At 56.8% G+C, this 25,628-nt stretch overlaps 1 protein-coding gene and 1 long non-coding RNA gene across 2 annotated transcripts in view; both read left to right on the top strand.

Moving 5' to 3' along the window:
• TNRC6A (trinucleotide repeat containing adaptor 6A) overlaps positions 1-25,628 on the top strand; it is a 98,801-nt gene that overhangs the window by 30,366 nt on the left and 42,807 nt on the right. The window contains exon 4 of the mRNA XM_036225862.1: positions 13,537-13,584. Coding sequence (XP_036081755.1) covers positions 13,537-13,584 — 48 coding nt within the window. The remainder of the gene's footprint in view (positions 1-13,536; positions 13,585-25,628) is intronic.
• Positions 1,496-10,635, top strand: LOC118606509. The gene is made up of 2 exons (XR_004952477.1): positions 1,496-7,902; positions 9,971-10,635. It is a non-coding gene; the product is annotated as an uncharacterized LOC118606509 (long non-coding RNA).

Below are 25,628 nucleotides of genomic sequence, written 5' to 3'. Positions count from 1 at the left end.
TCTGACGGCGGCCTGAGCTGCCCGCGCCCGGGGCTTCCATTCGATCTAGGGGAAAAACAAACCCGCCAAGCGCGGTGGCTTCCCCGGTCCCCGAGGTGCTGGGCCCCGCATCACCGCCACCCTCACCGCTCGCTTAACAAACACCACGACCGTTTCTCTTCCCCCTTTATCAGCGGGGGAAACTCTCGGGGGTGAGGCCGAGAGGTGAGCAAGCCGCAGGGGTCGGGGGGAGCGGCGGGGGTCGACCTCCGGCTGCTCTGGGGCTGCAGCCCCTGCCCCCGACCGCCCGGATTCGACGCCCACCCACAGGAGGCGATCCTGCCGCAGGTCACAGAAGCCCGGGGCGGCTGGCTTGGCTTGAGGAGGGAACTTCATCGCGCCCCCAAGCGAGGCGGTCCAAGCCTGATGACCTACGTGGGTCGCGGCGTGGTGCTTCTTCTCCGTCTCGGTTTCTCCGGCTCGGCCCCTCGCCACCGGCTGCGTTGGCCATGAGGTCCCCACCCCGCGACGGCGTGGGAGCCGTCCGAAGTTCCTGAAGCTGAGGCCGTCGACGTGGGCACGGGAAAGTGGGTCTGCTTCTTCGGCTCGTCAGGCAAAGCGCTGGACCGAGTGAGTCTCACGATCGACTCAGCTCTGACGACTGGTTTACCTGGCGAGGCGTGGCGGCCAGGCTCGGCACTGACCCCGAACACCCTCGCGGGTGCCACAGTGCCCAGAGGCCTCCCCTGGAGTCGCTCCCTGAGAACAGCCCGTCAACATGCCCTGCTGTCCCCAGGAGGGCGCCCCGCTTACGGGTAGCCGGCCTCATCAAATCGGCTGCCTGTCGACGGGTCCTGTCGGGGGACACGGCGCAGCAGGTCCTCGGGCGCTTCCAGCTCTGCGGACTTCGGCTCTGGCGACCAGGCTGCTGCCGTGATGCCACAGGTGCTAAAGACGAGTGAACCATCGAGTGAAGGGTAAGCAAGGGTGGAGGGACTCATCCCGGAACATCTTACTTCCCAAAGACGCGACGTGATTCCAAACCATTCTCAGCCTCCCCTACCGGTTCCTCACGCTAAAGTATAAGATCTAATTTTCAATCCGATGATTGATTTGACCCTAAACCAATCACGGGTAGCCTACTGAGGGGAAGTGGGCGGGCGGGCTCAGCACCTGTCCCAGGCTCCACCCCTTGTGCCTGGGGTCCATCAGGGGCGAGGGGCTGAGGGCGGGGGTGGGGGAGCGCCTCCCTCAAACCAGAGCCACAGAAGGGGGCTGCTGACGGGCGGGGTCCCTCTGCTCTCTGCACGCGTGTGACAGCTGAGAAGTGTCCTGGGAGGAATTCCGGTCCTGCTGCAATAATTCCTGCTTATTCCACTCAGAGCTGACGGGCGGGAGGGAAGGGGTAGTCCTGGGTGACCCTCCCACGCTGCCCTCTCCCGGTCACAGGCCTGAGCCCTGGAGGGGGGAGACAGTTTCATTAGTCCCGTGATCGGAGTGGACGTGACTCTGAGCGTGAGCGCAGACCGCGGCCGACCCGGCCGGCGCCTGTGCCCGCCCGTCCGTCCTCTGATTCTTCCGTGTCTTGCTCCGGGGAGGACTGTGTCCCGCCCCCTTCTCCTCCGTCCTGAGGCCAGCGGTGAGCTTGCGGGCGCATCCTTGCCGAGGAGATGTCCGCAGGGCTCTGCTGGAGGCGTGCGGGATCGTCCTGGCTTTTGTGCTCAGGAGGCGCGCTCAGGCTGGCGGTGACCCCCGCCCGCCGCCCCCAGCTGCGCGGGTGTGGACTCCAGGCGGCGGCACCGTCTCACTCACCCGAGTCCTCGGCCGAGGCACATCCCGGGCAGGCGACCGACAGGTGACGTGTGCGCGATTGGCCGCGCTCAGTAGCTAGGTCCAAGGTGACGGACGGGTCACCTGCCTGGCCGGCGTCGTGCAGTGAGAAACTGGGTCTGGGGACGTCCCACGTCCCACGCGCGCCCACGCCCGGTCCCGGCCCCACACCGTCGGACGCTCTCCGCTCGCCTGCATGGTAGACGAACCGCTGCTCTCTGCCCCCCCGTCCCCTGGCGGCTGACGGGGGGCCGACCCATTGTCAAACGCGTCTCTCCATGCCCTTCAGACTTGCTTGTCACTGACCCCACGCCGCGAGGCTGCCAGACGGCCTCTGGCCACCACAGGCTGCATTAATGAAGGCATGGGGTCCAGAACTGGGGAGGCGGGCGTGACTCACCCTTCCCAGGGAGCACATCCAGTCCTGGGGGGAAGGCAGCCAAGAGGAGGCCCTGCGGAGTGGGGGGCTCAGTGCCAAAGGTATGAGTAACACTGGAAGAATCGGGGTGTGTGGCCCGAAGCCGCGATGACTCAGGAGGACATGGCCCCCCTGGGGGCCGCCGGGGGCGGGGTCGGAATTCATTCCCCTGCCGGCGGGCCCCTGCCCCAGAGTTCCCTCGCCCTGCCCCCCAAACTCTCCTAGGTTCAAACCGCCTCCTCAGACCCTCGGACGGCTCGCCTGTCACTTGCAGAAAGGATTTTTGCCCTCTTTCCAGAGAAAATGGAGGCCGGAAAGAAAGCAGTTCTCTGCACCATTGACTAACGCGCATCCGGACTCACCCTCGCCTCCTTCCTGCTGGTCCCCGGGAGAGGAGACGGGGCCCCTTCCAGCGACTCCCCGCCCAGATGCCCGGGCGCTGGAGTGCCCCCCATCAGCCCCGTTTGTCAGCATCTCCCGCTCCGCCCTCCGCCCCCGACCTCAGCCAGCCAGCCGGCCTCCCGCTAACCTAGCCCCGTGGGACCTTCCCTGAATTCTCCCGCCTGTGGCCTTTACCCTTCCTCGCCTCTGCCCGGCTCCGCCCGTGGGCTTGATCCCAGCTCCGGCCACACCGTAGAACCCGGGTGCTCTTTGAGATGCTGGAGGGTGTCACGTTGCACAGTAGGAAAGCGACATGTCTTGGGTGACGGCTTTATCGAGATTCCATGCGCGCGCCCCACAAGTCACACATTCAAAGCGCGCGGTTCAGTGATGTGTGCTGTAGTCACCGAGTTGTGCCACCACCGTCATAACCCATTACCACCTCCCCCAAAAAGAAGCCTAATTTCCTCTAACCGTCTCCCCAATCCCCCGATCCCCTGCCCCAGCCCTGGGCAACTGCTAATCCTCTTTGCGACTCTATAGACTTGCCTGCTCTGGGCATTTCATGGAAATGGAACCACGTAACCCGCGATCGGTTTCTGACCGGCTTTTTTCACTTAGCAACGTTTTCAAGACTCGTTCGTGTCCTAGCGGGCATCGGCGCTTCCCTGCTTTCTCTGACCGAAGAACATCTCATCGCACGGACATATCGCCTTGGTTTATGACCCGTCGGCTGCCAGACGTTGAGTTGGCTCTGCTTTTTAACCTGGTCGATAGAGCTGCTGGAAATATTTACGTACAGCATTTCGTGTGGACACGTTCCCATTTCTGTTGGACGCGTCCCCAGAGGCGGAGTTGAACGTGTGGTCGCTCTGTGTCCAACTTCTTAACGGCCGCCCCTTTCACATCCTCGCCCGCAGGGGATGACGGGGCCAGTATCTCTACGTCCTTGTCACCTCTCGTTGGCTGTATTTCCATTTATTACTCTGATATCCATCCCAGAGGATGTGACGTGATACCTCACTGCGGGTTTCATTTGCATTTCCGTGATGACCGATGACGATGACCATATTTTCATGTGCGTTTCCAGCCATTTGAGTATCTTCCTTGGAGAAGCGTCCATACAGATCGTTTGCAAATCTCTTATTCGGGTTACGCGTCTTTTCGTTACTGAGTTGTAACAGTTTCTTATATTTATTTTTTTAGGTACGAGTCTCTCACCGAATGCGTAATTTGCACATTTTCTCTCGTTACGTGGATTGTCTTTCCACGTAATCCGTAGCGTCCTTTGAGGCACCAAAGTTTCTAACTGGGATGAAGTTCGACTTATCTGTTTCTCCTTTGCATTGCCGTTGCTTGTGCTTTTGGCGTCACGTCTAAGAAACCACCGCAAACCCAAGATTATGAAGATTTACTGCTATGATTTTTTTTTTTTTTGCTAAGAGTTTTGCAGTCTTAGTTCTTACGTGCAGGGTTTTGATCGATCTTGAGTTACTGTGCGCACACGGTGTGAGGTAGGGATCGAACTTCGTTCTTTAGCATTCGAGCATCTCGCCGGCCCGGCACCATCTGTTGAAAGACTGCTCTGTCCCCCACTGAGTTATTTATACGTCCTTGTTGAAAATCGATTGGTCATAAACGTGAGGGTGTATTTCTGGATTCCCGGTTCTATTCTTTTGCTTTATACATTTATCCGTATGTCGGGATCAAACCGTTTACTTACTATGGTTTGTAGTAACCTTCGAAATTGGGAACTATGAGTCCTTCCATCGTGTTCTTTTTCAAGATGATTTTGGCCATTCTGCGTCCCTTACATTTCCTTATACATGTTTGCATTGGCTTGTCAATTTCTAGCAAGGATACGCCTGGAATTCCAATACAGATTGTGTTTCATCTCTCGATCGGTTTGAGGAGTGTTGCCGTCTCATCGATGCTAAGTCTCCCGGACGGCCTTCCATTAATTTAAATCTTCTCGAATGCGGCTGTTACTGTTGTCATTCCAAACCGCTGAATATTAAGAATTCGGTTTGGCTCCGCCTAATACATACGTAAAGAAAAGAGTCTTTAAAACGGTGCCACGACGCCAGCATGATATTGCTACACAGACCCGAGTCCAGCAGCATCTCAAAACCGTGTCCCAGCGCCGCATCCTGGTGGCGGTGAGGCCGGCGGTTTCCCGTCCCCACGGGCGCGCAGGGACCTACGTGGCGAAGGCCGCCGCGTGTGTGTCGGCGGCTGCACTCCTCCGGCTGCGCGTCACACTTCCATAAATGCATAGCTCCATTTGTTTAAACCACCGAACAACGAGCGCTCAGCACGGCAGCCGGCCCGTGCCGACGACCGACCCTCACAGGGCGTTTGCGATGATGCACCAGGCGGTGTCCGCGCTCTGAATGTATACACAGTCGTTCAGATTCTGCAACGGTCCTTTGAGCGAGGTGCTGTTGTTGACTTTGGTTTGCCAAGGCAGTGGCGAAGGCGCAGAGAGGCTGAGAAGCCCCAAGGTCACCGGAATAGTCAGTGGGGCGGCTGAGAGAGAGCCGGCCTGCCCGGTCTGCGTGGGACACCCTCCCCCCCTCCAGATAGTGAGGGACCCCTTCACACTGGGTAAAGGAGGACAGCCACGTGGCCCCTCTTAGAGACCAGAACGGTACTTAGTAAAATCAACATCCATTATTGGAGTGATAAACACATATTTAAGCTAAAAAAAAAAATGCATTGTGTTCGAGGCTGAACTCTACAAGCATTTTCCATTGAAGTCAGCGACAGGAGAAGTGAGATTAAATTGCCTCTATTATCGAACATTAGTCTAGATGTACCAAGGTTAAAATAGAAGTTTAAGAATTGCAGAGTGGAGACAATACGATGATCATTCGCAGGTAATATTGCATATCTAGACAATCCAAGAGTACGACTGGAAAAATAAAACGAACATCCAAATTCAACAGCGTCTCTATGTTTCATGGAAGGGAAAAAAAAAAAGCTAGAAAACAAACTAGAAAAAAATATTGTACTTCCAAGAGCACCAACATAAAAATACATACCAAGTTCACCAAGAAGAAGATTTACTGGTGTGAGAAAGTGCGTCTCCTCTAAATGAAGCTTTACATTTAATTTTATATCAATAAAAAATATGTTCTGAGGTTTTTCGGTTTTTTTTTTTTTTTTTTGGAAACAGACTCACTAAGTCTAAAGTTCACATGGAAAGAATAAACAAGCGAGACTCGCCAGGAAAATTCCGCAGACGAAAAGCCGCGGCGAGGCATTAACCCCGGCATGCGGCGCGGCGCCTTGTGACCCTGCGGCTCGGGATCGGCACGCAAGGAGAACAGAGGAAGGAAACAGGTCTGAATCCAGAACCAGGCCCGGGCGCGGCCGCGAAGCCGGCACGGGCGCCTCCTCGTGCTCTCCTCCTCGTACCTCGCGGGCGCTGCGTGGGCCGCAAGCGGGAGGCGCCCGGCCGCCCTGCGTGGGGCACGTTCATCGGCACCGTTTTCCCGACAGAGTTCGCTCACTTTGTGTGTCTGCGCCCTGTTTGGGTGATTCTCGCAACATTTCAAATTTTTTCCGCCGTTGTTGCGTTCGTTGTAGTGACTTGTGATGAGTGCCACTGTTGTAATTGTTTGGGGACGTGACAAAGCACGATCGCTTAGGGCGCTGTGAACTCAGTCGATAAATGTCGTGTACGGCCCGACTGTTCCCCAGACCAGCCGTCCCCTGCTGTCCCCCTCAGGCCTCCCTGTCCCCGCAGACACGATGGTGTCGAGATTGGGCCAGTGAATAGCCCAGCAATGGCCTCCACGTGTTCACGTCTCTCACTTTAAATCGAGAGCTAGAAATGACCAAGCTCGGCGAGGAGGGCGAGTCGAGAGCCGGGAGAGGCCGTCAGCCGGGCTGCGGACACAGAGGAGCTCCCAAGGGGCACGGGAAGTGTCCCTGCAGTGGACACACCTGCCGTGGTCTGGGTAGAAGGGGAAGCCAGGCACCACATTCCTTTAGGCCGAAGGCTCGCCCGGAGCGAGGCCCTAACTCTCCTCAGTCTGTGAAGGCTGAGAGGGGAGGAGTCTGCAGAAGGAAAGTTCGAGGCTGGCAGAGGTTGGTTCGAGTGGTTTACAGGAAGAAGCCACCTCCATATCACGAAAGTGCAAGGGGAGGCAGCAAACCGCCCGGAAGATCCAGCTCAGACGATGGACGAAGGTGGCCGCACTGAAGAATAAGGCGGACCGGCCTTCCTTACGCTGAAAAAAGATGCCATCAGCTTTCACAGCTGCGAGGGAGAGAGACGTCCGTGCCTGGCTCCAAAGCTTCGAGGGACAGGCTGACTCTTTCACGGGCCAATGCAGCTGTGACTGAGTGGAAGCCAGTGCCCCGTCCCGGTTCTGAACACCCCGGGCCCTCAGGAATGACAGCCTGTGCTCCGTGAGTGGGACCCCGAGGCCCGGGCGGCAGCACGTCGGTTTACGACGCGGTTTACGCCATCGCTGAGACCCCCTGCGCGGAAGAAAAGATTCCTCTCAAAATATGAGTGCTCCCCGCCCGGGCGCCTGGTCCCCTGGGAGCCCGGCTGGGCGTGGTTCTCCTTCCTGCGAACACCCCACGACGCAGCTGGTCTGAGGTCTCCAGAGTCCCCCTCCTGACAGTGGCTTCGGTCACTCGATGGAAGGGGGTGGGTGTCTGTCTGCTTCTCTAGTGTAAAGTCCCTCGTTCTCTTTTTCATTCACAAGTGTTTCGTGGCAACTTTTTTTTCATTATGTAAATATCCTGTTCCCCGTCAAACTTTTTTTGGAAACAGTCCCATTGACACCCACGTTTACAGTGCATAATTTGATAAGTTTTAACATAAGTATACAGCTGCGAAACCATCACCACAAACAAGATAATAAACATATCCGTCATCCCTGGAAGTTTTCTCCTGCCTTTTTGCCATCTCTTCCTCTGGCCTTCGCCTGCATCTGCTCCATCCTGAAGCGCTGATACACTTTCCGTTACTGGAGCATACGTCACGTTTTCTAGATTTTTATATAACTTGAATCATACAGTTTGTACGTTGTTTCGGTCTGAGTTCTTTCCGCCAGCACGATGATTTCAAAATTCTTCCGCGTTCTGCGTATTGTTAGTTCATTCCTTTCAAGTGTTGACGAGTATTCCATTTCGTGGAAGTGTACCGATTTGTTTACTCATCCTTCTGTTGGTGGACGGTTGGGTTGTTACCAGTCTGGGGGCGTTACAAATGAAGCTTCCGCGAATATTCATGCACAAGGATCTCTGTGGACAAACATTTCCCTTCCTCTCAGGTAAGCAGCTAGGACTGTCAAAGCCGGGTCACATGGTAGGTGTGTGCTCACCTTTTTAAGAAACTACCAAAATGGCTTTCCAAAGTAATCGAATAATTTTACGTGACCGCCAATGGTCGTGAGAGCTACGGCTACTTCACAGCCTCAGCAGCGACATTCTTCCAGGGGTGTAGTGGTATCTCTGTGCGGTGTTAATTTGCACGTCCCTAAGTTAAGTGTGTGTCTATCTTATTTACTGACATGTCTGTTCACATCCTTGGCCCATTTAAAAAATAGTTTTTTTTTTTTTAATTGAATCTTATGGCTCCTTTATATACCCTGGATGCAAATTCTTTATCGGATACGTGATTTGCAAATATTCTCCCCTAGTCTGGGTCTTATTTTTTCATTCCCTGAACAATGTCTTTTGCAAAGCTGAAGTTCTTAATTTTGATGTTGTACAAATGATGTTGTCGGTGACTACGAAATCGTTGCTTTATCCAAAGTCACATTTCTTCCATATTTTCTTCTAGAGAGAGGGCCATTGAAATCTTTTGTTACAATTGCAGATTTTTCTATTTATCCTTGCTCTTACATCCTTTTTCAAATTTTTTATTATTTATTATTATTATTATTATTTTGCTGTATTTCGAAGCTCTTCCAGTAGTTGCATAAATCTAGGATTGTGATGGCTGCTGCGTGAACTGACCTTTCTTCCCTCGCCCCAGGAATATTCTTTGCTCCCCGATCTATTTTGTGTGCTAGTAAGATAGCCACTTTAGCTTTCTTTTTATTGGTATTAGCATATCTTTTGCATCCTTTTGCTTTTAAGCTCTGTTTGTGTCTTAGTATTTCGAAGGAGCTTCTTACAGGCAACATACAGGTGGATCCGTCTTTTTCATACCGTCTATTTTTGCCTTTGAATCTGGATGTGTGGACTACTTACACTCGATGTGACTTAGTAGATTTGAAATTCACGTTTGGCTCTTTTCTATTTGTTCCATTTCCCTTCTTTCCCCCGCTGCATACTTTTAGTCGAGTGATTTTTATGATTCCATTTCACTCTTTTGTAGTGTGTCAGAACCATTCACTGGTTAAAAGACAGTCTTTTAATAAAGGGTGATGGAAAAACTGAATATCCACATGAAAAAACAAAGCCGGACCCTCGGCTTACACTGTTTTACTCTCTGGTTGGCTTTTTAGATCTCTCTGCTGTGTTATCTTAGTGGTTGCTGCAGGGTTTTCATATACATTCCTAGTATAAAAAGCTTATGGTTATCATGCCGTCTGTCTTTAAGCAGTAGATTACGTCCTGGTAAATAGATGTTACAACGATATATCCATTTCTCCCCTCCCAGATTTCGTGCTATTGTTGTCTTATATTTTCCTTCTGCATATGTTGTAAACTCCACAATGAATTTTTTCTCACTTTTGTTTAAAACAGTCAATAATCTTTTAGTGATAGTTGATTAATAAAAATTTTTTTTTCCATATTCATGTGTGATTTACCTATTTAAGTACCATTTGCAGGGCTCTCTGCCGTCGTATCATCTAGATTTTTATCTCATCTCCTTTTCCTTCTTTCCGAAGGATTCGTTCACCATTTTTTTTATAGTAGAGTGGCTGGCGACAATTCCTTTGGATTTTCTAACCCTAAAAAGTGTTTGTTTCACCTTTAGTTTTGAAAGTACTTTTTTGTCGGTAATAGAATTTTGCATTGTTCCTAACTAGAAGTCAACTGTCACCTGACTCTTTTTTCTGTGGTCTATACCATGTGTTCTTCTCTTTCTGGTTTTAAGATTTTTCTCTTAACCACTGTCTTTAAATGATTTAATTATGAGGCGCCTCGTTTTCTCCATGGTGTGCATGTGTGTGTGCTGGATCGGGACAGCCCCCCAAATGGAGAATTCCCCCTCCCCCTGGCTATTTACATAGGTCAAAGGAATAACAATTATCTGAGGACTGAAATCCTTACTTTTTTCCCTTGCGATAGACTCTGAAATTTCCAGCGATGAAATTGCCACGAAAGTCGAGGGAGAATTGGTTCCTAGTTGTTGGGAGCTTCACTGGGCATTCTTCTCTATTCCAGAAAAACCGTGTCTCCGACGTCACTCCGCGTCTTGGTGTGGGAGGAATCGACGTGGCCCTGCTGTGGCAACTGTATTTGTAGTGGCGACTCTACACGGCGGGGCCAGCGACGTCTGCCTGCCTTGCTGAGGCTTCCCACAGACACCATCCTGAGCATTTCCTTAGCAAAGGACATTTTATCTCTCCTTAACTATTCCATACAAGCCATTGTTGAAAAGTCGTTTAACCTCATACACAAATTCGCAAACTGTAGACTTCAACTATGAGGCATGCAAAGTATTCCAATATGAGTTTAATCTGGGGAATATGCGTGTCGTGGAACGAGACATTTGGTTACTTAAATGAGCCGTGTGAAGGAAACCCATTACTCTCTAGAGGATCTTGCTTCTGGTTTTGTTCCTAATTGATTATGCAAGAAAAATAAAAATGGCGGCTCCAGTGGAGTTAGAGCTAAATACAGGACGACGTCTGTTTGCATCCACAACGAAGACTCACCAAGTCAAATCTCCAGCCCGAGACCTTTCCTCTGCTGATCCTGTGTCCTGGGTGACTGTCCGTCATCCTTCAGCCGGCAGGTCATGCTTTACATTTCCAAAGAAACCTTCTTTGGCCCATCTGTGTTATGTGTTCCTAAGTTCCTTAGAATAACATTCTGTCTCTTCTGTGTGCTTGTTATAGTTTGTAAGCGTACGCTTTCTAGTTTGCCTTCGAAAACCCTGTCTGCCTCATTAGCCTCAGTCCACGAGAATAATTCCTCACATGTGCACGAGACCCAGGCCCTAAGACAGTACCTGGCATACAGTGGGCGCTCAATTAATATTTGTTCTGTGGACAAATTGTCAGTTTGGCATTCGGGGGCACACAGGTGAGCCATGGACTAAAGATACGAATGTGAGCCATCTGCATTGAAATCGTATTTAAATGCAAGAGAATGGACGGGATCGCCCATCCCAAGGAGAAAGTGGACATAGAGGAGGGAAAAGTCTGGAACCGAGCTAGGTGGCCTCCAACATTTTACATGGTATAAAGCAAGGGATCCTGGCAAAGGACAGAAGTAAGGAATGGGTGGGGAGGCAAAAAGGAATTCGGGAGAATGTGCTGCCAAGAAGCCGAGTGTCGCCCTGAAGAACGCGAGTGGTCAGTTGTGGCAAACACAGCTGAGAGGTAAATCAAAGTCCAGGCAGAAGAGTTACCCCGAGTTTGGCAGCTTTAGGGTCATTGGTGACCTTGATAAAAGTAATTCTGGGGCAGGAGCTGGGGAGCCCAGTTAGGAGAGAGCTGGCAAGGGAGGTGAGCACCTGGGAGGAACTTGCAGAGACCACTTTTGTTTTCGTCCGGTTGTTGATTTTAGGGAAAGTTGCCAGACTGTTCGATGGCGGTTCAGTAGAGGGACCATTTAGCACAGAAAGAGGATCACGAGAGAAGCTCCCTCAGCAGGTCCCTGCCGAGGAGTCACTGCTGGTCTTACACTGCTTCATCCTGCGTCTGTGACCTCCATCCATGTAGCCGGTTTGCATAAGAGACAATGAAAGAGTGATTAGCATGGCTTCGTAATGCGGCCCTGGAGGGGTCATATGGGATGCGTCTAACTGCTCTGGAAGACTCTTCAAGGAGTCGTCATATCTTCTCAATTTCCCTGGGGCTGGGGCTATTTCCAGGGTTTCTCAACCTTGGGTGCTACTGGCCTTTTGGCTCAGGCACTCCTGCGGTGGGGGGCCGTCCTGTGCAGTGTAGGATGTTTATCAGCATCCCTGGCCTCAGCCCCGCTGGGTACCAGTAGCATCCAATTGTGACAACCAGGAACCAGACATTGCTACATATTCCCTGGGAGAAGACGGAGTGCATCACCCCAGTTGAGAACCACTTAGTTATTCAGACCTGATAGTCTAATTTTTTTTAAGTCAGCTAATCTTAACAGCTGTGTAAATGTTGATAAATATTACTGTTTTCATTGCCTTATGCTGTTGTGGAAAATTATTCACAAACATAGTGTGAAAGCATATTGTGGTTCGTATTTTTTAACTCCAAAAAATACTGTAACATAATTTTTAACATTTTAAGTACAAGAACCATAAAAGAAAACCAAACCAAATCTATGTGTAGATGACTCGCCATAGGGATGATGGCAGGAAAAGGCATGAGGATTTATTTGGTGCCCCCAACGTTTTACATTTTGTAAACCTGATTGTTTTTTTACGTGCTCATTGCATAGAAACAAAACGAGACAGAAAGGCAGATACATTGAGAAGAAACCCGGCACTTTGGTGCACGTGCCTCAGGACTCTACGCCTTCGTTTATTCCCGCACTCCATTTGTGCACCCCACACCACGGCCGGCGAGGCTGGGGACTGGGAGCAAGGGTGGCGTCCTTTCTTTTCGGTGGGAGAGATTCGGGCGCGTTTTGAAGCCCGCGGAAGGCCGGGTTTAGGAAGAGGGACATGGGAATCCCCTCCACGTAGGCGTTGTGAGCAGGTGGGCAGGGCGCGCCGGAGCCGGCGAGTCCCCACGCGTGGGCACGGGCGCACCCGCCCGGCGGCTGGTGGGGCCCTGGAGCCCCCGGGCCACGTTCGCATCCGTGTGTGCCCATGTGGCATCTCCGTCCCCCGGCGCTCCCGGCCGTGCGGGCCCCTCGGGCGCCCGGCTGTCCCCTCGCTCTGGCGTGACCATGCCCCCGAGGCCGTCCCCCGGTTTCCCACCCGGGTCGTTGAGCTTCTCCAGCCCCCGCGTCTCCTCGGACGCTTCGGCCGTTTGCGATGTCGCGCCGCTGGCCCGAGGAGGGGCCGGAGGTCGCACGACCCGCCCAAGGTCAAGCTCCGTCCCCGGCGGCGGCTCTCGGCGGGCTGCGGCGGGGCCCGAAACGGCGGCGCCCGCGATTTTTCCTTTTCCTTTTTTTTTTTTTCTTGGCGTGTGGGGGAGGGGCGGCGGCGGAGTCGGGGACAGGGACGGAACGCGCGTCGCGGCGGACGGCGGCGGGGAGGGGCGCGGGGACACAGGCCGCGCCCCCGGGCCGCTCTGGGGGCGCCCCCGGCGGCCGCGACCCCTCCGCAGCCCGCCCGGAGCGCGGCGGCTGCCGCGGGCGCAGCCGCCGGGCGCAGCCGCCGGGCGCCATCTTGAGGCGGGCGGCCGCGCGCCCCGGAAGCGCTCGCGGAGCGGGGATCCACTTCCGGCCGGGGCCTGCGGCGGCGGCGGCGGCGGCGGCGGCGGCGGCGGCGGCGGCGGCGGGTCGTGGGGAAGATGGCGCTGGCGCAGCGGCCCGGGCCTGTCCGCGCGGCGCTGCGCAGGGCCTGAGGCGCGCGGGCCCGGCTCGCCGCGCCCCTCCGCCCGTGCACTTTACACGCATGAGGTGAGGCCGCGGGCGCGCGGGCGGCGGCCCCTCCGCGGGCCCGGGCGGCAGTCGGGGGGCCGCCGCGCCGCGCGCGGTGATGCGCGGCGCCCGCCCGCCCGCCGGGCACCGCAGCCCCGCGGCGGGGCCGCCCCCCGGGCCCCCGGGCCCCCGGCCCCCGGCGCCGCCGCCGCGGCGCGGGCTTCACGCGCATCCCTCTCCCTCCCTCCCTCTCTCTCTTGCAGAGAATTGGAAGCTAAAGCGACCAAAGACGTGGAGACGAGCCCCAGCAGGTACGATGGGCGCGCCGGCCGCCGCCCGCCGCGCGAGCCGTGGGCCCCGCTCGGCGCGCCCCTCGCGGGTCGCGGAGTCGCTCCGCGCCGCCTTTCGCGCACGCAGGGAGCATGAGGCCGCAGGGGACCCTGGATGGAGGGACTGCAGGGAGATGCAGAGTGACGCGCGTGTCCCTTCCTTGGGCGGGGGGTGGAGGGCTGGAGGGGACCAGCGGGAAGCAGTTCTTGTAAACTTAGTTAAAGCGTTCTCCCCCTTTTAGAATTTAATTAGGGGACTTGCGCATTAATTACTGTCGTAAATGGTTGCAGGCATTGTGTGACTCAGGATCGAGGCCGCCCTTATGGCGGGCTGTCAAACTGTTTTGGCTTCCCCGTTATTACTTTGTAACTCAGATTGTTGCCTTTATAAGAAGATACTATGTGTTCGCATTTTTTTTTTCTTTCTCCCAACGCTGGAGTCAGGCGCATTCTGTTGCACCGGGACCGGCTTTGCCCTTGAACTTTACCAAGCAGAAACTGCGTTTTGTTTTCTTTTGAGACTACGTTCGCGTCTGCGCTCCGTGTGTGCTCTTTTTACGGGCCAGTACAATTGAAAATCTCTTCCCTGTAAGTGGTTATCACCCGTACAGGGCCTGGGTGCTCTTGCACCCGTGACTTGAATCGCCAGGAAGGGAATTGTTGCTTTTTAAAGGACGCCTTTATGGAACTGTGTCATTTTATCAGTTGTGTTTGCCCAAGTGTCGGGGCATTGCATTGTATGTAACTCTTTTTCACGTTTTCTGCGTTGTGGTCTTTTCCTTTCTTGTCCGCTGCTTTCTTTTGCGTGGGTTTGGGACATTCTGAGAAACTTCTAGATTAACCCAATGAGGGAGCAGCTTGCTTTCTCGTCCACAGAATGAAACAAAATTTCTCCCTAGTGTAGTCTGTGCTTGATGATTGTAAATTTTAGGTTTACGTTGAGATAATTAACACCCAGTTCAAATATTTGGGATGTTTTTCACTATACAGAATCTTCCAAATCGCTGCTCTTTCACGTTCTTGAGATAGGAATCTTTTAAAGGGATCATGGAAGAATCTGTTCAGCTGGTGAAAGGTGGGCATCATTGGGTTGCCAAATAAGATTTTATGTCACTCAAAACAAGGACGGGATCACTTAAAGAAAATTGAGTCTGACACCACCAACTTAACTGTTAGGTGGACATTTAAATTTTTTTGTTGTCAGAAGTTATTAAGGACATTTTAGATATGAAACCATTAAAACACGTGGAGTTCTCAGGTGTAATTTCAGCAGCAGAAAGGAGCTCGGAGCTGGATCTGCGTCTCCGTCCGTTTTTGCCTGGTCAGGTAACTACATCAGTGTAATTCCTACAGGGCTTTCTAGGCTTTCGTCTGCTGTCACGTGAGACAGAACTCAGTTTCTGTATCAGCCGCGCCTGGGAGTTTGAATCCCAGCTCCCCGCTTGCGTGACCTTGGCTCCGGAGGAATCTCTCGGCCTTTGCGCCTGATCTATAAAACCGCAGGCAGCGGCCAGCCGGTCGCTCAGGTCTGCAGGCCCTTTGGGCTCTATGAAGAGGAGTTGGGTGTTTTTCCTGAACAGGAAGCAGGTACCGCCCAGTAGGACCGTGATGCGCGCATAAGTCACTGGCACCGGCCGGTGCCCTGTCATGCGCCTGCTCGAGGGTCTCGGGTCGGTCGGAAGGGACGAACAGGAAGCACGGGCGTGGAGGAGGAGCGAGGGCAGCGTGTGCTGCGGCTCGTGGGGGCCGTCGCCCCGGGGTTCAGCGTGCTCCGGGGGGGCAGCGTGTGCTGCGGCTCGTGGGGGCCGTCGCCCCGGGGTTCAGCGTGCTCCGGGGGGGCAGCGTGTGCTGCGGCTCGTGGGGGCCGTCGCCCCGGGGTTCAGCGTGCTCCAGGGGGGCAGCGTGTGCTGCGGCTCGTGGGGGCCGTCGCCCCGGGGTTCAGCGTGCTCCAGGGGGGCAGCGTGTGCTGCGGCTCGTGGGGGCCGTCGCCCCGGGGTTCAGCGTGCTCCGGGGGGGCAGCGTGTGCTGCGGCTCGTGGGGGCCGTCGCCCCGGGGTTCAGCGTGCTCCAGGGGGACAGCGTGTGCTGCGGCTCGTGGGGGCCGTCGCCCCGGGGTTCAGCGTGCTCCAGGGGGGCAGCGTGTGCTGAGGCTCGTGGGGGCCGTCGCCCCGGGGTTCAGCGTGCTCCAGGGGAGAGAGATGCCGCCAGGCGGGCAGACGCCTTTCAGCTGCCGGGGTGGCGCTGTGCACCCCGCTTCCCCGTCAGGAGTGGCCCTGTCCTTTCCATGCGTGCCGTCCCCAGAAGTCAGGGCGCTGTCCCGTCGGGCGGCCTTCCTGGAGCGTGTCCTGTGTTCCCCATGCCAGGCTGGGCGCCCCCGGGGGGCAGGGGGGGCTAAGTTATGGAATGTTTCCTGCCCACCTGTTCCGAAGATCGAGTGGACTCACCTGACCCCGGTCACTCTGCGAGGCGGGTGCTGTCACCGGCCGAGGCTCGGAGAGGGTGGGTGACTTTCGGGCGCGGCACCACGGGCAGTGGGAGGAGGCGCAAGGCCTCCGGCCCCCCCGGGTGCTGGTGGCCTGCAGCTTCACCGCACGTGTCCGGGGGGCGGGGCCGCAGGCGCCGTGCCTGCCCATGCGGGCGTCTGGGCCGGCGCCGCGTGCTTCGCGTGTCCTGCGCTCTGCGGAGCGTTCACCATCTGCCCGCAGCAGCCCCACCCGGCCCGGCCGGCACCGCTGCCTGCAGGTGTCGCCCTGAGGACTCCCCCGCGGGGGGCGTGGGGCACTCTCCCCGAGGCAAGAGCCTCTCCTAGATCTCGTGTCCTTACTGCCCCGTCGGTGGCCACCTCCGAGCGTTAACGTGAGCGGCAACGCCGTGGGCGGCCGGAGCCCACCGTGCAGCTCCCGGTCCGGACAAGTGCCGCTCTGAATGTCAAGGTCGCCGTTCCCCTTTTCCTCTGCTGAGCCGCAGGTCCTCAAAGCAGTGTCAGTGGAACAGCTGGCACCAGAGAGAAATTTAGTGGGCCGCCCTAGGTAAGCTGTCTGTCCTCACCACTGGCCATGAAAATCGTCCCTAAAGGACGCTCGACAGGGGGAACTGTAACGGCAGAGGGCAGAGGGGCGATCGCCACTGGAGCTGAACTTGGAGGAGCCAGTCAGCTTAGACCGCGGGGGGGGGGGCGGGGGGGGCGAGGGGGGCAGGGCGGGGCAGCTAGGGCTGCACCAGCAGGGAGTCCCCTTGTGTGGCAGGGCGGGGGGGGGTGGAGAGTTTCTGGTCCTGCCTTTTTGCATAATCTCGCGGGGAACTGTCACGTGAGATGGGGGGCTGTATAGCTCTGGTGTGGGAGAGACAAGACGGTACTAGGGGTGCCGGGCCGGGGCCACTCCACTGTGGGTGGAGTCTGGGTGCACAGGGCCCCCCATCTGGAGGGACGGGAGACGGCCGAAACAGGAGAGGTCAGAACAGAACTGGGCGTTTGGGGAGAGAAGTTACACTTTCCAGTTGTAAAAAATCTAACTCATCTGACTTGCCTAGAAGATTCCAGAGGCCAGAGCCGGGAGTTCCTGAGCACTTGGAGCGGGACCGTGATGTTGGATGGGGACCAGGCAGTGCTCTGACCTCATTTCACAAATGGGAAGGCTTGGCCAGGATAGCCCGTGACCTTGTCGGGGTCATATTCGCAAATAATGACAGGCCTTTCGACTCCGCTATAGGGTTCTCCCAAGGGTTGTATTTTATATTGCCCAACAGATAGAAGATAACTTTGGTTTCTCCTTTCTGAAACTGTAAGAACAGTTACCCATACTTCGTGCCCATCGTAGTAATGAATTTGCTATGACGTAGCGTACGCTGTCTGAGGCAGGAGTTACGTGCTTCCTGTTACGCTATTTTTCTTCTTTTCTCTAAACCAACTATTAAATGTCATCACACAAGAAGAGTCGTTAAAGGTGCTGTAGTGCCCTCGGACACTTGCCTGTGGCAGACGCTGAACAGAAGACGAGGGGCAGCAGGTGTCAGGCAGGGCTGGCTCTCGGGGCGCGGAAGGGGGGTGCCGGCCTCGCCATCCCTCAGCCTCCGGCTGGAGAGGGAACCCTCTGGTTTCGCTGAGCTTTCCTGTTTTCCCGTGATGTGGTTTGGAGGCCAGCGAATTCAGATCCACAGGGTTCCTTCTAGCTCAGTTTGGCAGCCACGTGGGATACGAGTTGATAGAATAAATGAATCACAAGCTGTAAGATTAACTTTAACAATGCGTAACAACCCTCTGGAAAATTTAAATATAATCATAAAAAACCCGAGTGCCTTTCGGCAACCTTACGGGAATTCGGGCGTCCGAGGCCAGTCTGCAGTGCGAGCGGACGTGCTCCACAGGCGGGCTTTCTGACAGTCGCTGAGACGCCAGTGGACCCGTCCCGGGCCTTCTGCTCGGCTGGCTTAGGGCACGAGGAAATGTCCTCGCTTTGCAGTGAAGAAGCCCTCTAACCCGAGAGCAGCAGGAGAGGTGCAGGGAACACCCGTATGTCTGCCGAGGCTTACCGGTCGTCACCGTTGGCCGCGCTCAGGCCGGCACGCCCAGGGAGGGTAGCTGTGGCCGTGCTGCTCGGCGCACATCCCGAGCCCCCCAGTGGCCCGGCTCTGTCCTTGTCCTTCAGTCCCTCCACGTGGGGCCGTGTCTAGGTGTCCAGGTTGCTCACGTCAGGAGCGTCTTTCCTCCCCTTCGCGACACTGACGTTTTGGAAGAGTGCGGACGGGTCACTTTTGCCAGCTTCAGTGGGATTTGTTGGGGTTTCTGGGTGATCAGACCCAGGTCGGAGCTTTCTGGCAGGGCTGTCACACAGGGGATGTGTTTGTTCTTGGCGCCCCCCCCCCACCCCCACGTGAGAGCAAGGCAGCTGAAGGTTTGCCCGGCGCACGCACCTTCTCGCTAACTGCTGTCTGTCTGAGGGCGTGCCGAGCAGGCAGCCTCAACCGAGCCATGATTTAAGCTGCTGAGGTTATAGTCGTTGCAGGTCTTCATGTGTGAATTGGTCCGTTGCGGCGATTGCAGCCTGCGAAGGGTTGTTCCGAGGTGGCTCCCTTAGCGTTGGACACCAGAGCTGCTTGTTTTCAGCTTCCATCAATGACAAACTTATAACTCTGGTGAGAAAGTGACGTAGGGCCTGAGCCTGTGAAAAGAATGCCCCTTTGACCAGGGAGCCTCGTCCCGGGTTCTGCAGAGGGACCCCAGATGGCATGAAGTAGTTCGAAAAGTCGAATGTGTGCTTTAAAGGGAGAGACAGACAGACAGACGGAGAGAAGGCCATTAGTATTTATTCGATTTCAAAGGGTCATGGCTCCCCAGAGATGAAGAAATGTTGTGTCACAGGGAGAGTGTCAGAGGAGCTGAATTGTGTCACTAAAAGGGAAATTTTAAGATTCAAAAGGAGCAACATTCCACTAAAAAAAAAAAAAAAAACAAGACGTACAAACGTGAAAATATAGTTTAAGTCTCTTCCTGAGGCGGCCGTATTTTTCGGACGACCCGCGTGCGCTGCGTGAGCTGCTCAGGCAGACGTCCCCGCGTGCACCCTCGCGCCTGGGCCGAGGCGCCGGCGTGCGGCTGTGGCGCGTCGTGCCACCGTGACTCAGCGGGCTCCCGGGTCCTGCTGGAATGTTCAGAACACGTGGGAGCCCGGTCGCGGGACTGGGTACTTGGAACCTGACAGCATATTTCCTGCAAGCTGATTGATTGGATTTTGTTTAATAACAAATACGGTGAAGCCCGGTCCCTCGTTCTGCGGCTCTTGCCGGCGGTGTGGAGTCAGCTGGCGGCGATCCAGCAGCTTGCTGCGGCACCCCTGAACACGTTGGTAATTTTGACATCTGTGTTGTGTTGACTTTGGTCCCTTCTGTTCTTTTGAAGTATCCCGCTTAAGCACAAGGAAACAGTGCCCTGCGGGGTTAAATAGACATGGACTTTACCTTTGTTTAAGCGTTACTTCACTGTTACTTCATTCACTGTTCGACAGTTGGCCACACAAAGGATCTCAGAGAAACAGGGTTCGCGCGCCACCCCAAGGAGGTGGGGGACAGCGCGCGCCTCCTGCGGCCGGGCGGCCCCCCCGCTGCGGTTCTGGGTGTGCCACTCCGGCCCCGCGGAAGCCTCGCCGGCTCCCCAGTGACTGGAGTCCGCGCCCGAACCGCGGAGTGCATTCAGCCTGTCGCCTTCCCCCTCCCGCCCGCCTGTCCTCCCCTCCAAGCCTCCCCTCCAGTTTCCCCCGCAGTTGTTTTATAGCAGCTTTCGTGAGCGAAAATTCACGCCATAAATGTCACCCTTTTACGGTGCACGACTCAGTGGTTTTCACCGTGGTCCGTGAGCTGCGCGAGTGCCGCGCGCCTCATTCCGGACCGTGCTGGCACCCGCAGTGCGCGGGCAGCGCCGGCTCGGCCTCTGCTGCGTGGGCGTCCCCCGGGGGCTGGGTGCCCGCTGCTTGCGCTCAGGGCTCCCACGTCGCAGCCGCAGCCGGTGTCGGCGCTGCGCGCTCTCCGCGGGCCAGGAGGTCTCGCCGTGGAGCTGGACCGCGCCGGCCGGCCCGCCGTTGCCCGTGAGGCACAGCGACGCCCACGGTGGACTCGGAGCCCCCGCCCAGGGCGGACTCGGCGTGCGAGCGCTCGGCCTCCAACCTGCGCTGTCCCCGAAGCCGCGGCGCGACCCGCGCCCCTGCAGCCGGCTGGCGGCCCCGTCCTCGGGTCCTTCGGGGCTCGCGTCCCCAGTGACGAGTGATGCGCATCTTTTCGCGCGTTTATTGGCCATTCGTGTGTCTGATTTGGAGAAATCGCTATTTAAATCCTGGGCCTATCCTAAAATTTGGTTATGTTTTTATTAGACACGAGTTCTTTATATTTTTAGACACGAGTCCCTTATTAGAGACGCGATTTACAAATATTTTCTCCATTGATTAGGGTGCCTGTTCACGTTTTAAACATTTTGTCCCTTGAAGCGCAAACGTTTTGAATTTTGGCATGTCCCGTTTCCCGTTCTACCCGTTTCTGAGCAGACGTTTCCGCGGTATGGGCACATCCCCAGCGCCGCGCCGCCGTCACCGCCGCCATGCGCCCGGTTCCGTCGCCTGTGAGGCTGGACCTTGCGCCCGGCAAACAGCGGCTCCCCGCCCTGCCCCCCGTCACGGCAGGCGGGGCCACCCGGGCACTGCCCTAAGCGGAGTCGCGCCATGCGCGCTGCCTCGCGTCCCCGGCCGGTGCCGGCAGGTCCTCCTCGTGGCGGCGCGGGCGCGGCCGGCTGTGTGTGTTGGTCCCGCATCCACACCTGCGCCGCCCACGTCTGCTGCTTCCAGTGTTCTCTGCGCGTGTGCATGCGCGTGTGTGCGTGTGTGCAGTGCATGTGTGTTCCTTACGGCTTTTTACATACGAGAGCGCGTCTGTGAGTAGCGATCGTTTCCTAACTGCCTGTGCAATCTCGGCACCTTCGATCTGTTTGTCTGACGGAACCTCCAGCGCAGTGGCGAGTGGGAGACCCAGAGGCAGGCGGCCTCGTCTGGCTTCTGATCTTAGAGGAGAAGCGCTTGGTCTTAATGCGTGCGATGTGAGCGGCAGGGTTTTTGTAGGTGGCCTTTACCGGGTTAAAAAAGCTTCCTTCTCGTCCTGCTTTGAGTGTTGATGTCTTGTCGTGAAAGGGTGTTGGATTTCGTCAGATGCGTTTTCTGTGTCCATTGAGATCATCATGTAGTTTTTGCCCCTCGTTCTGTTCCTAGGCTGTGTTATCTGGTTGATTTTCCCCTGTTAAACTACCCTTGCACCCTGGGCCAGCTCCGCCTTGGGCATGGCGTGCCGTCCTCTCGATGCGTGGCTGGGTCGCATGTGTGAGTCTTTGCTGAGGATTTTGGGGTTCGTGTTCCCTGCACTTTGCGTCTGTTGCTGATCTGTTGTCTTCCTCTTCTGGAGCCTGGGGCCTGGTTTGGGCCAGTTCCGACTCTGGAACCCGGGGTCTTGAGCTCTTGGTTTGGCATCTGCCTCATTCTGCTCTAATAATTGTTTTTGCATATTCAGTTCTGTGGTCATTGTTTTCGGTTTTTTTCCACCTTTTAAAAGTATGATTAACAAGTAAAGTCAGTTCTATTTGCAGCCCCCCCCCCCCCCGCGGTTAGTGCAGTGGCCTCGTGCGGAGTGGTTTTTTTTTTCCACTTGAGACGTAATTGACATCTAACTTTGAGTTTAAGCTGTACAACTGCTGATGTGATACAATTAAATAGTCCCGGATGCTTAGACCAAATCGTTAGCTGACACATAGTTGCTGTTTGTTTCTCGTGGGAAAACAGTGTCTAGCGTGTTCGTGAGCAGGAAGCCTGTGATCCAGGGACATCGACTCTCGTCGCCGCTCCGAGCCTTAGGCCTTCGGCGCATACTCCTCTTCGAGTTGTCTGCGTGCAACCTCAGCAGCGTCTCCCCGACTCCGCGAGCGGCTGCTCAGACCGCACGGGACCGCGGCGCGCGCAGCAGCCCCCCGCCTGGCTGACGGTCCTGCGCCGAGTGCCCGCGGGGCCGCATTGCCCTCCGCCCCATCCTCACCCAGTGACAGGAGCCCAGGCGGCTCCGTGCCTTGGCTGTCACGGCCGGCGCCGTGCCGACCTCCTGATGCGCATTTCCGTTTCCGTTGGCCGCGCACCCAGCGCGGCTTGGCCCGGTCCCTGGCAGCTGTCTTCGTAATTTCCGAGAACCCTCCGAGCCGGCGTGCGTGGCGGGCGAGCTGACCTGCAGTGCACAGAGTCCCCCCCTCGCCACGTCCCCGCCAGCGCGCCGGCCTCCGGCCTGGGCGACAGCCTCTTTAAGAGCTGCCGGTCCCATTTCTGCTGTGTGCTCGCCCTCTTTTGGCTCCAGCCTTCTTCGTACCCTATCCTTAGCCAGGTGCAGTGTTCCGCACCTCGTGGCATTTAGGGCGCGCTTGTCCCATGCCCCCGCCAGACACCCCCCTGCACCACCTGACTTACCCTCCACACGGCCCTCTGTGGACCCCGCGTGGCGGAGGGGATGGTGGTGTCAGAGGAGGCAGGCGAGCGCCTCGCGCAGCAGGCGGCGGGGCCGGGGCTCAGCCACTTCTCTCTGGCGTTGGAGCCGCAGCTGCTGACCGCACGCCATGCCGCCCCGGGGGGGCGCTGGTTCCAGCAGGAGCCTGGGGTCAGCCGGCCCCGAAGGACGGAGCAGGTGGCAAAGCCCGAGCGAGGGGCCTGTGCCGTGGCCGGGAGCGCAGTGCGCTGCGGGGGGGGGGGGGGGACTGGGTGTCCTCGGAGCTGTAATTAGCTCGACAGAAGAGTGAGATCAACCCCTGAAATAACGAGAAAATGAGCATCGTTTAATTAGAGGTCAAGGGCGAGGTCCGTGTGAATTGGGAAGAATAATAATTCAGTTCACCCTCAGAAGGGGTGGAAGTTAGGGGGGCAGTTTAGTGGGCCGGGTTTTGGGTTTGCCTTACCGCTGCCTCGTACCGCACAGGTCACTCAGCCTTTGCGACCCTTGGTGTCCTGCGCGCCGGGTGGCGTGACGCCGGTTCTGTGTGTTGTGGGTGCAGCTTGAAAATGGGCCTGTCTCAGAGAACTCAAAACCGTAGAGCACTCCGGCCTCATGGCGGGGTGTTTATTCTCTAATATTTCTCATCTTACTGAGCGTCCTCATCCTTAGCTTTTTATTTGAAAGTAATCTCAGACTTGGAGAAATTTCGCAGTAGAGCAAAGAATCGCCGAATATCCTCCTCCTGTGTTCCCGAAATGTCAGCATTCAGCCACACTGCTTTACCGTTCTCTCTTTTCACATACATACTGGGTTTTTTTCCCCTGAACCATTTGAGAGTAACTTGGAGATTTGATGTCCCTTTACTTCTAAAAACTCAAAAATATTTGTTTCCTGAAATCAAAGACATTTTCTTTGTAACTACAGTACCATTAGCAAAACTGGGAAAGAAACATTAGTATAATTTTAATAGCGAATCCAGAGACATTACTAAAATTTCACTAACTGTCTCAATGACGCTTTTATATAGCAAATGAAAAAAAGTTTCTGGTTGGAGATTCAGTCCCGGGAATGCAGGCTGCACTTGGTGTTTATGTTTATTTACTTGCCCGCATTCTGGAGCAGTTTCCCAGTCTTCGTTTTTGAAGAACTTGGTAATTTTTAAGAGTGCAGGCTCGTTATGGGAGGGGCCGCCCCGCGGTCGGTACGTGGCGCTCCCTCTGGACGCGGGCCGGGTCGGGGTTCGGGTCGGGGTTCGGGTCGGGGGCGGCGCGGACGTCGAGCCTCGGTCGGATCCGGAGGCTCGCGTGGCCCTGCGCTCCGTCGCCGGTCCTGGCGGCTGCAGCCGTGCTCGGCCCAGGGGGCGCGTGTCAGCTTTCGCCACTGCGCGGCCAGTGCTTCTCTGTCTGTGACTAGTGATCACAGTGGAGAACTTTGAGGGTGTCGGCATCGTGTTTCTCGTCCAGGTTCTGGCGTGAGCCGGTGGGTTGCCGGACCGTGATTTTCCGAGTCCGCCGCCGCTGCTGCCGCCGCGCCTCTCGCTCTGCCCCGACCGTCTGTGGCTCGTGGCGGCATCGGCGGGGACCCGCGGACTCTCGTTGCACCCAGCGCGGCGTGGTCCTTGGTGCCACAGCAGGTCCAGGTAGTGCCCTTCGTTCCCGCCCCCCACCCAAGGCGCATGGGCCTTAACGCCTGTGCACGGAAGCAGCGAGTGGGGAGACTGATCTCATCCTCCCCTTTCGCTCAGTGTTGCGGAGCCCACGTGGGTTCGGGGTGCTGAGGTTACGGGGCTGGTGGAAGCCCCTCCCCCCCGCCCCGTCTGAAGAGCCCCGCCGTGCAGCATTCGGATGCTCAGGCCTCCCTCTCCGTGCCCTGCCGCCTCGTGTCTGAGCTGTCCTGACCCCTCACTGCCAGCTGTGCCTTCGGAGCTAGGCTTCCGGCCCGAGCTGGAGGGTCAGAATCAGGAGCTGTCCGGAAACTCCCGTCTCGTCCCCCGCGGGGGGTGTTTCCACCTGCACGCCAGCATCCCCTCACGCAGACACGGGCTCGTGGGGCTGTGTTCCCTCCCCTGCCTCTAACACGGAGCGTGGCGGCGAGCCTCAGTTTCCCCCGGGGAGCCCGAGCCCTTGCAGACCCCTCCGTACCAGGGCCCGGAGGCAGGTCGGTCCCTCCGGCCCGCGGCTGTGGGGCTCCGCCCTCTGGCTGCGCCGGTGTCAGCCGCCTCAGTGTTCGCAGGTGAACCCTGCCTGCGACTCTGCACTGGCTTCCCTCACGTGACCCCGTCGCTCGCCACCCCGCTCTGCCTCCACGTAGGCGCGAGCCTTTGACGACGCCCCAAACCCTGTCCTTTCCTCCTTTTCTCTGCGAGTCGCTGCCAGCGATGTGGGAGCCCGCTCCGACCCGGTGGGACTGCACCCTGCTCCTGCTGCTCCTGGCTCCCCCCCCCCCCTCGTGCCAGGAGTGGAGCTGCCTGGCCTGGGGCTGACTGCCCTGCGGGAGGACGAGAGCCAGAGAGAGAAGTGGGGCCTGGCGAGCAGGCAGTGCGGGGGGAGCCGGAGGGCTGGGAGGCAGCAGAGTGAAAGTGTCGGCGGAAGTAGGTGGAGCGCATTTTTTGGCAGAAGATGTGGGATGTATTTTTACAACCAGCCTGTCGCGTACCGCTGGCTCACGGTCGCCTGCCAGCGGGCGGGCTGGGCCTCTGGGAAGCTGCGCCGGTCCCCTCCTCTGGGAGCGGGGCGGGGACACCTGACCCCGCGCCTCGTTCTTGCCGCTGACAGCGGAGCCTCCCTTAGGAGACGCCTGTGCTCTGGCTGACGCTGCCGTCTGCCTGGCTCTGCCGCCGCGCCCGCCGACCGCGCGCCCGTCACGCTTCCTCATCCGCTCGGGTCATCTCGGGTTTGCCCGGTGCTCCCGCTGGCGCCGTCGCGGGTCAGCACGTGACCCGCTGGCCCGGATCAGCGCAGCGGCCCCCCCCCACCTGTGCCTCCAGCACGCCGGCCCCCCACTGAGCCCAGCGCTGTCCTCCCTTCTGTC

Source organism: Rousettus aegyptiacus, unplaced genomic scaffold (genome assembly GCF_014176215.1).
Source record: "Rousettus aegyptiacus isolate mRouAeg1 unplaced genomic scaffold, mRouAeg1.p scaffold_m13_p_8, whole genome shotgun sequence".
In the NCBI taxonomy this organism is placed as follows: domain Eukaryota; kingdom Metazoa; phylum Chordata; class Mammalia; order Chiroptera; family Pteropodidae; genus Rousettus; species Rousettus aegyptiacus.
The sequence above is the reverse complement of the archived record's forward strand: the minus strand, read 5'-3'. Positions and strand labels throughout refer to the sequence as shown.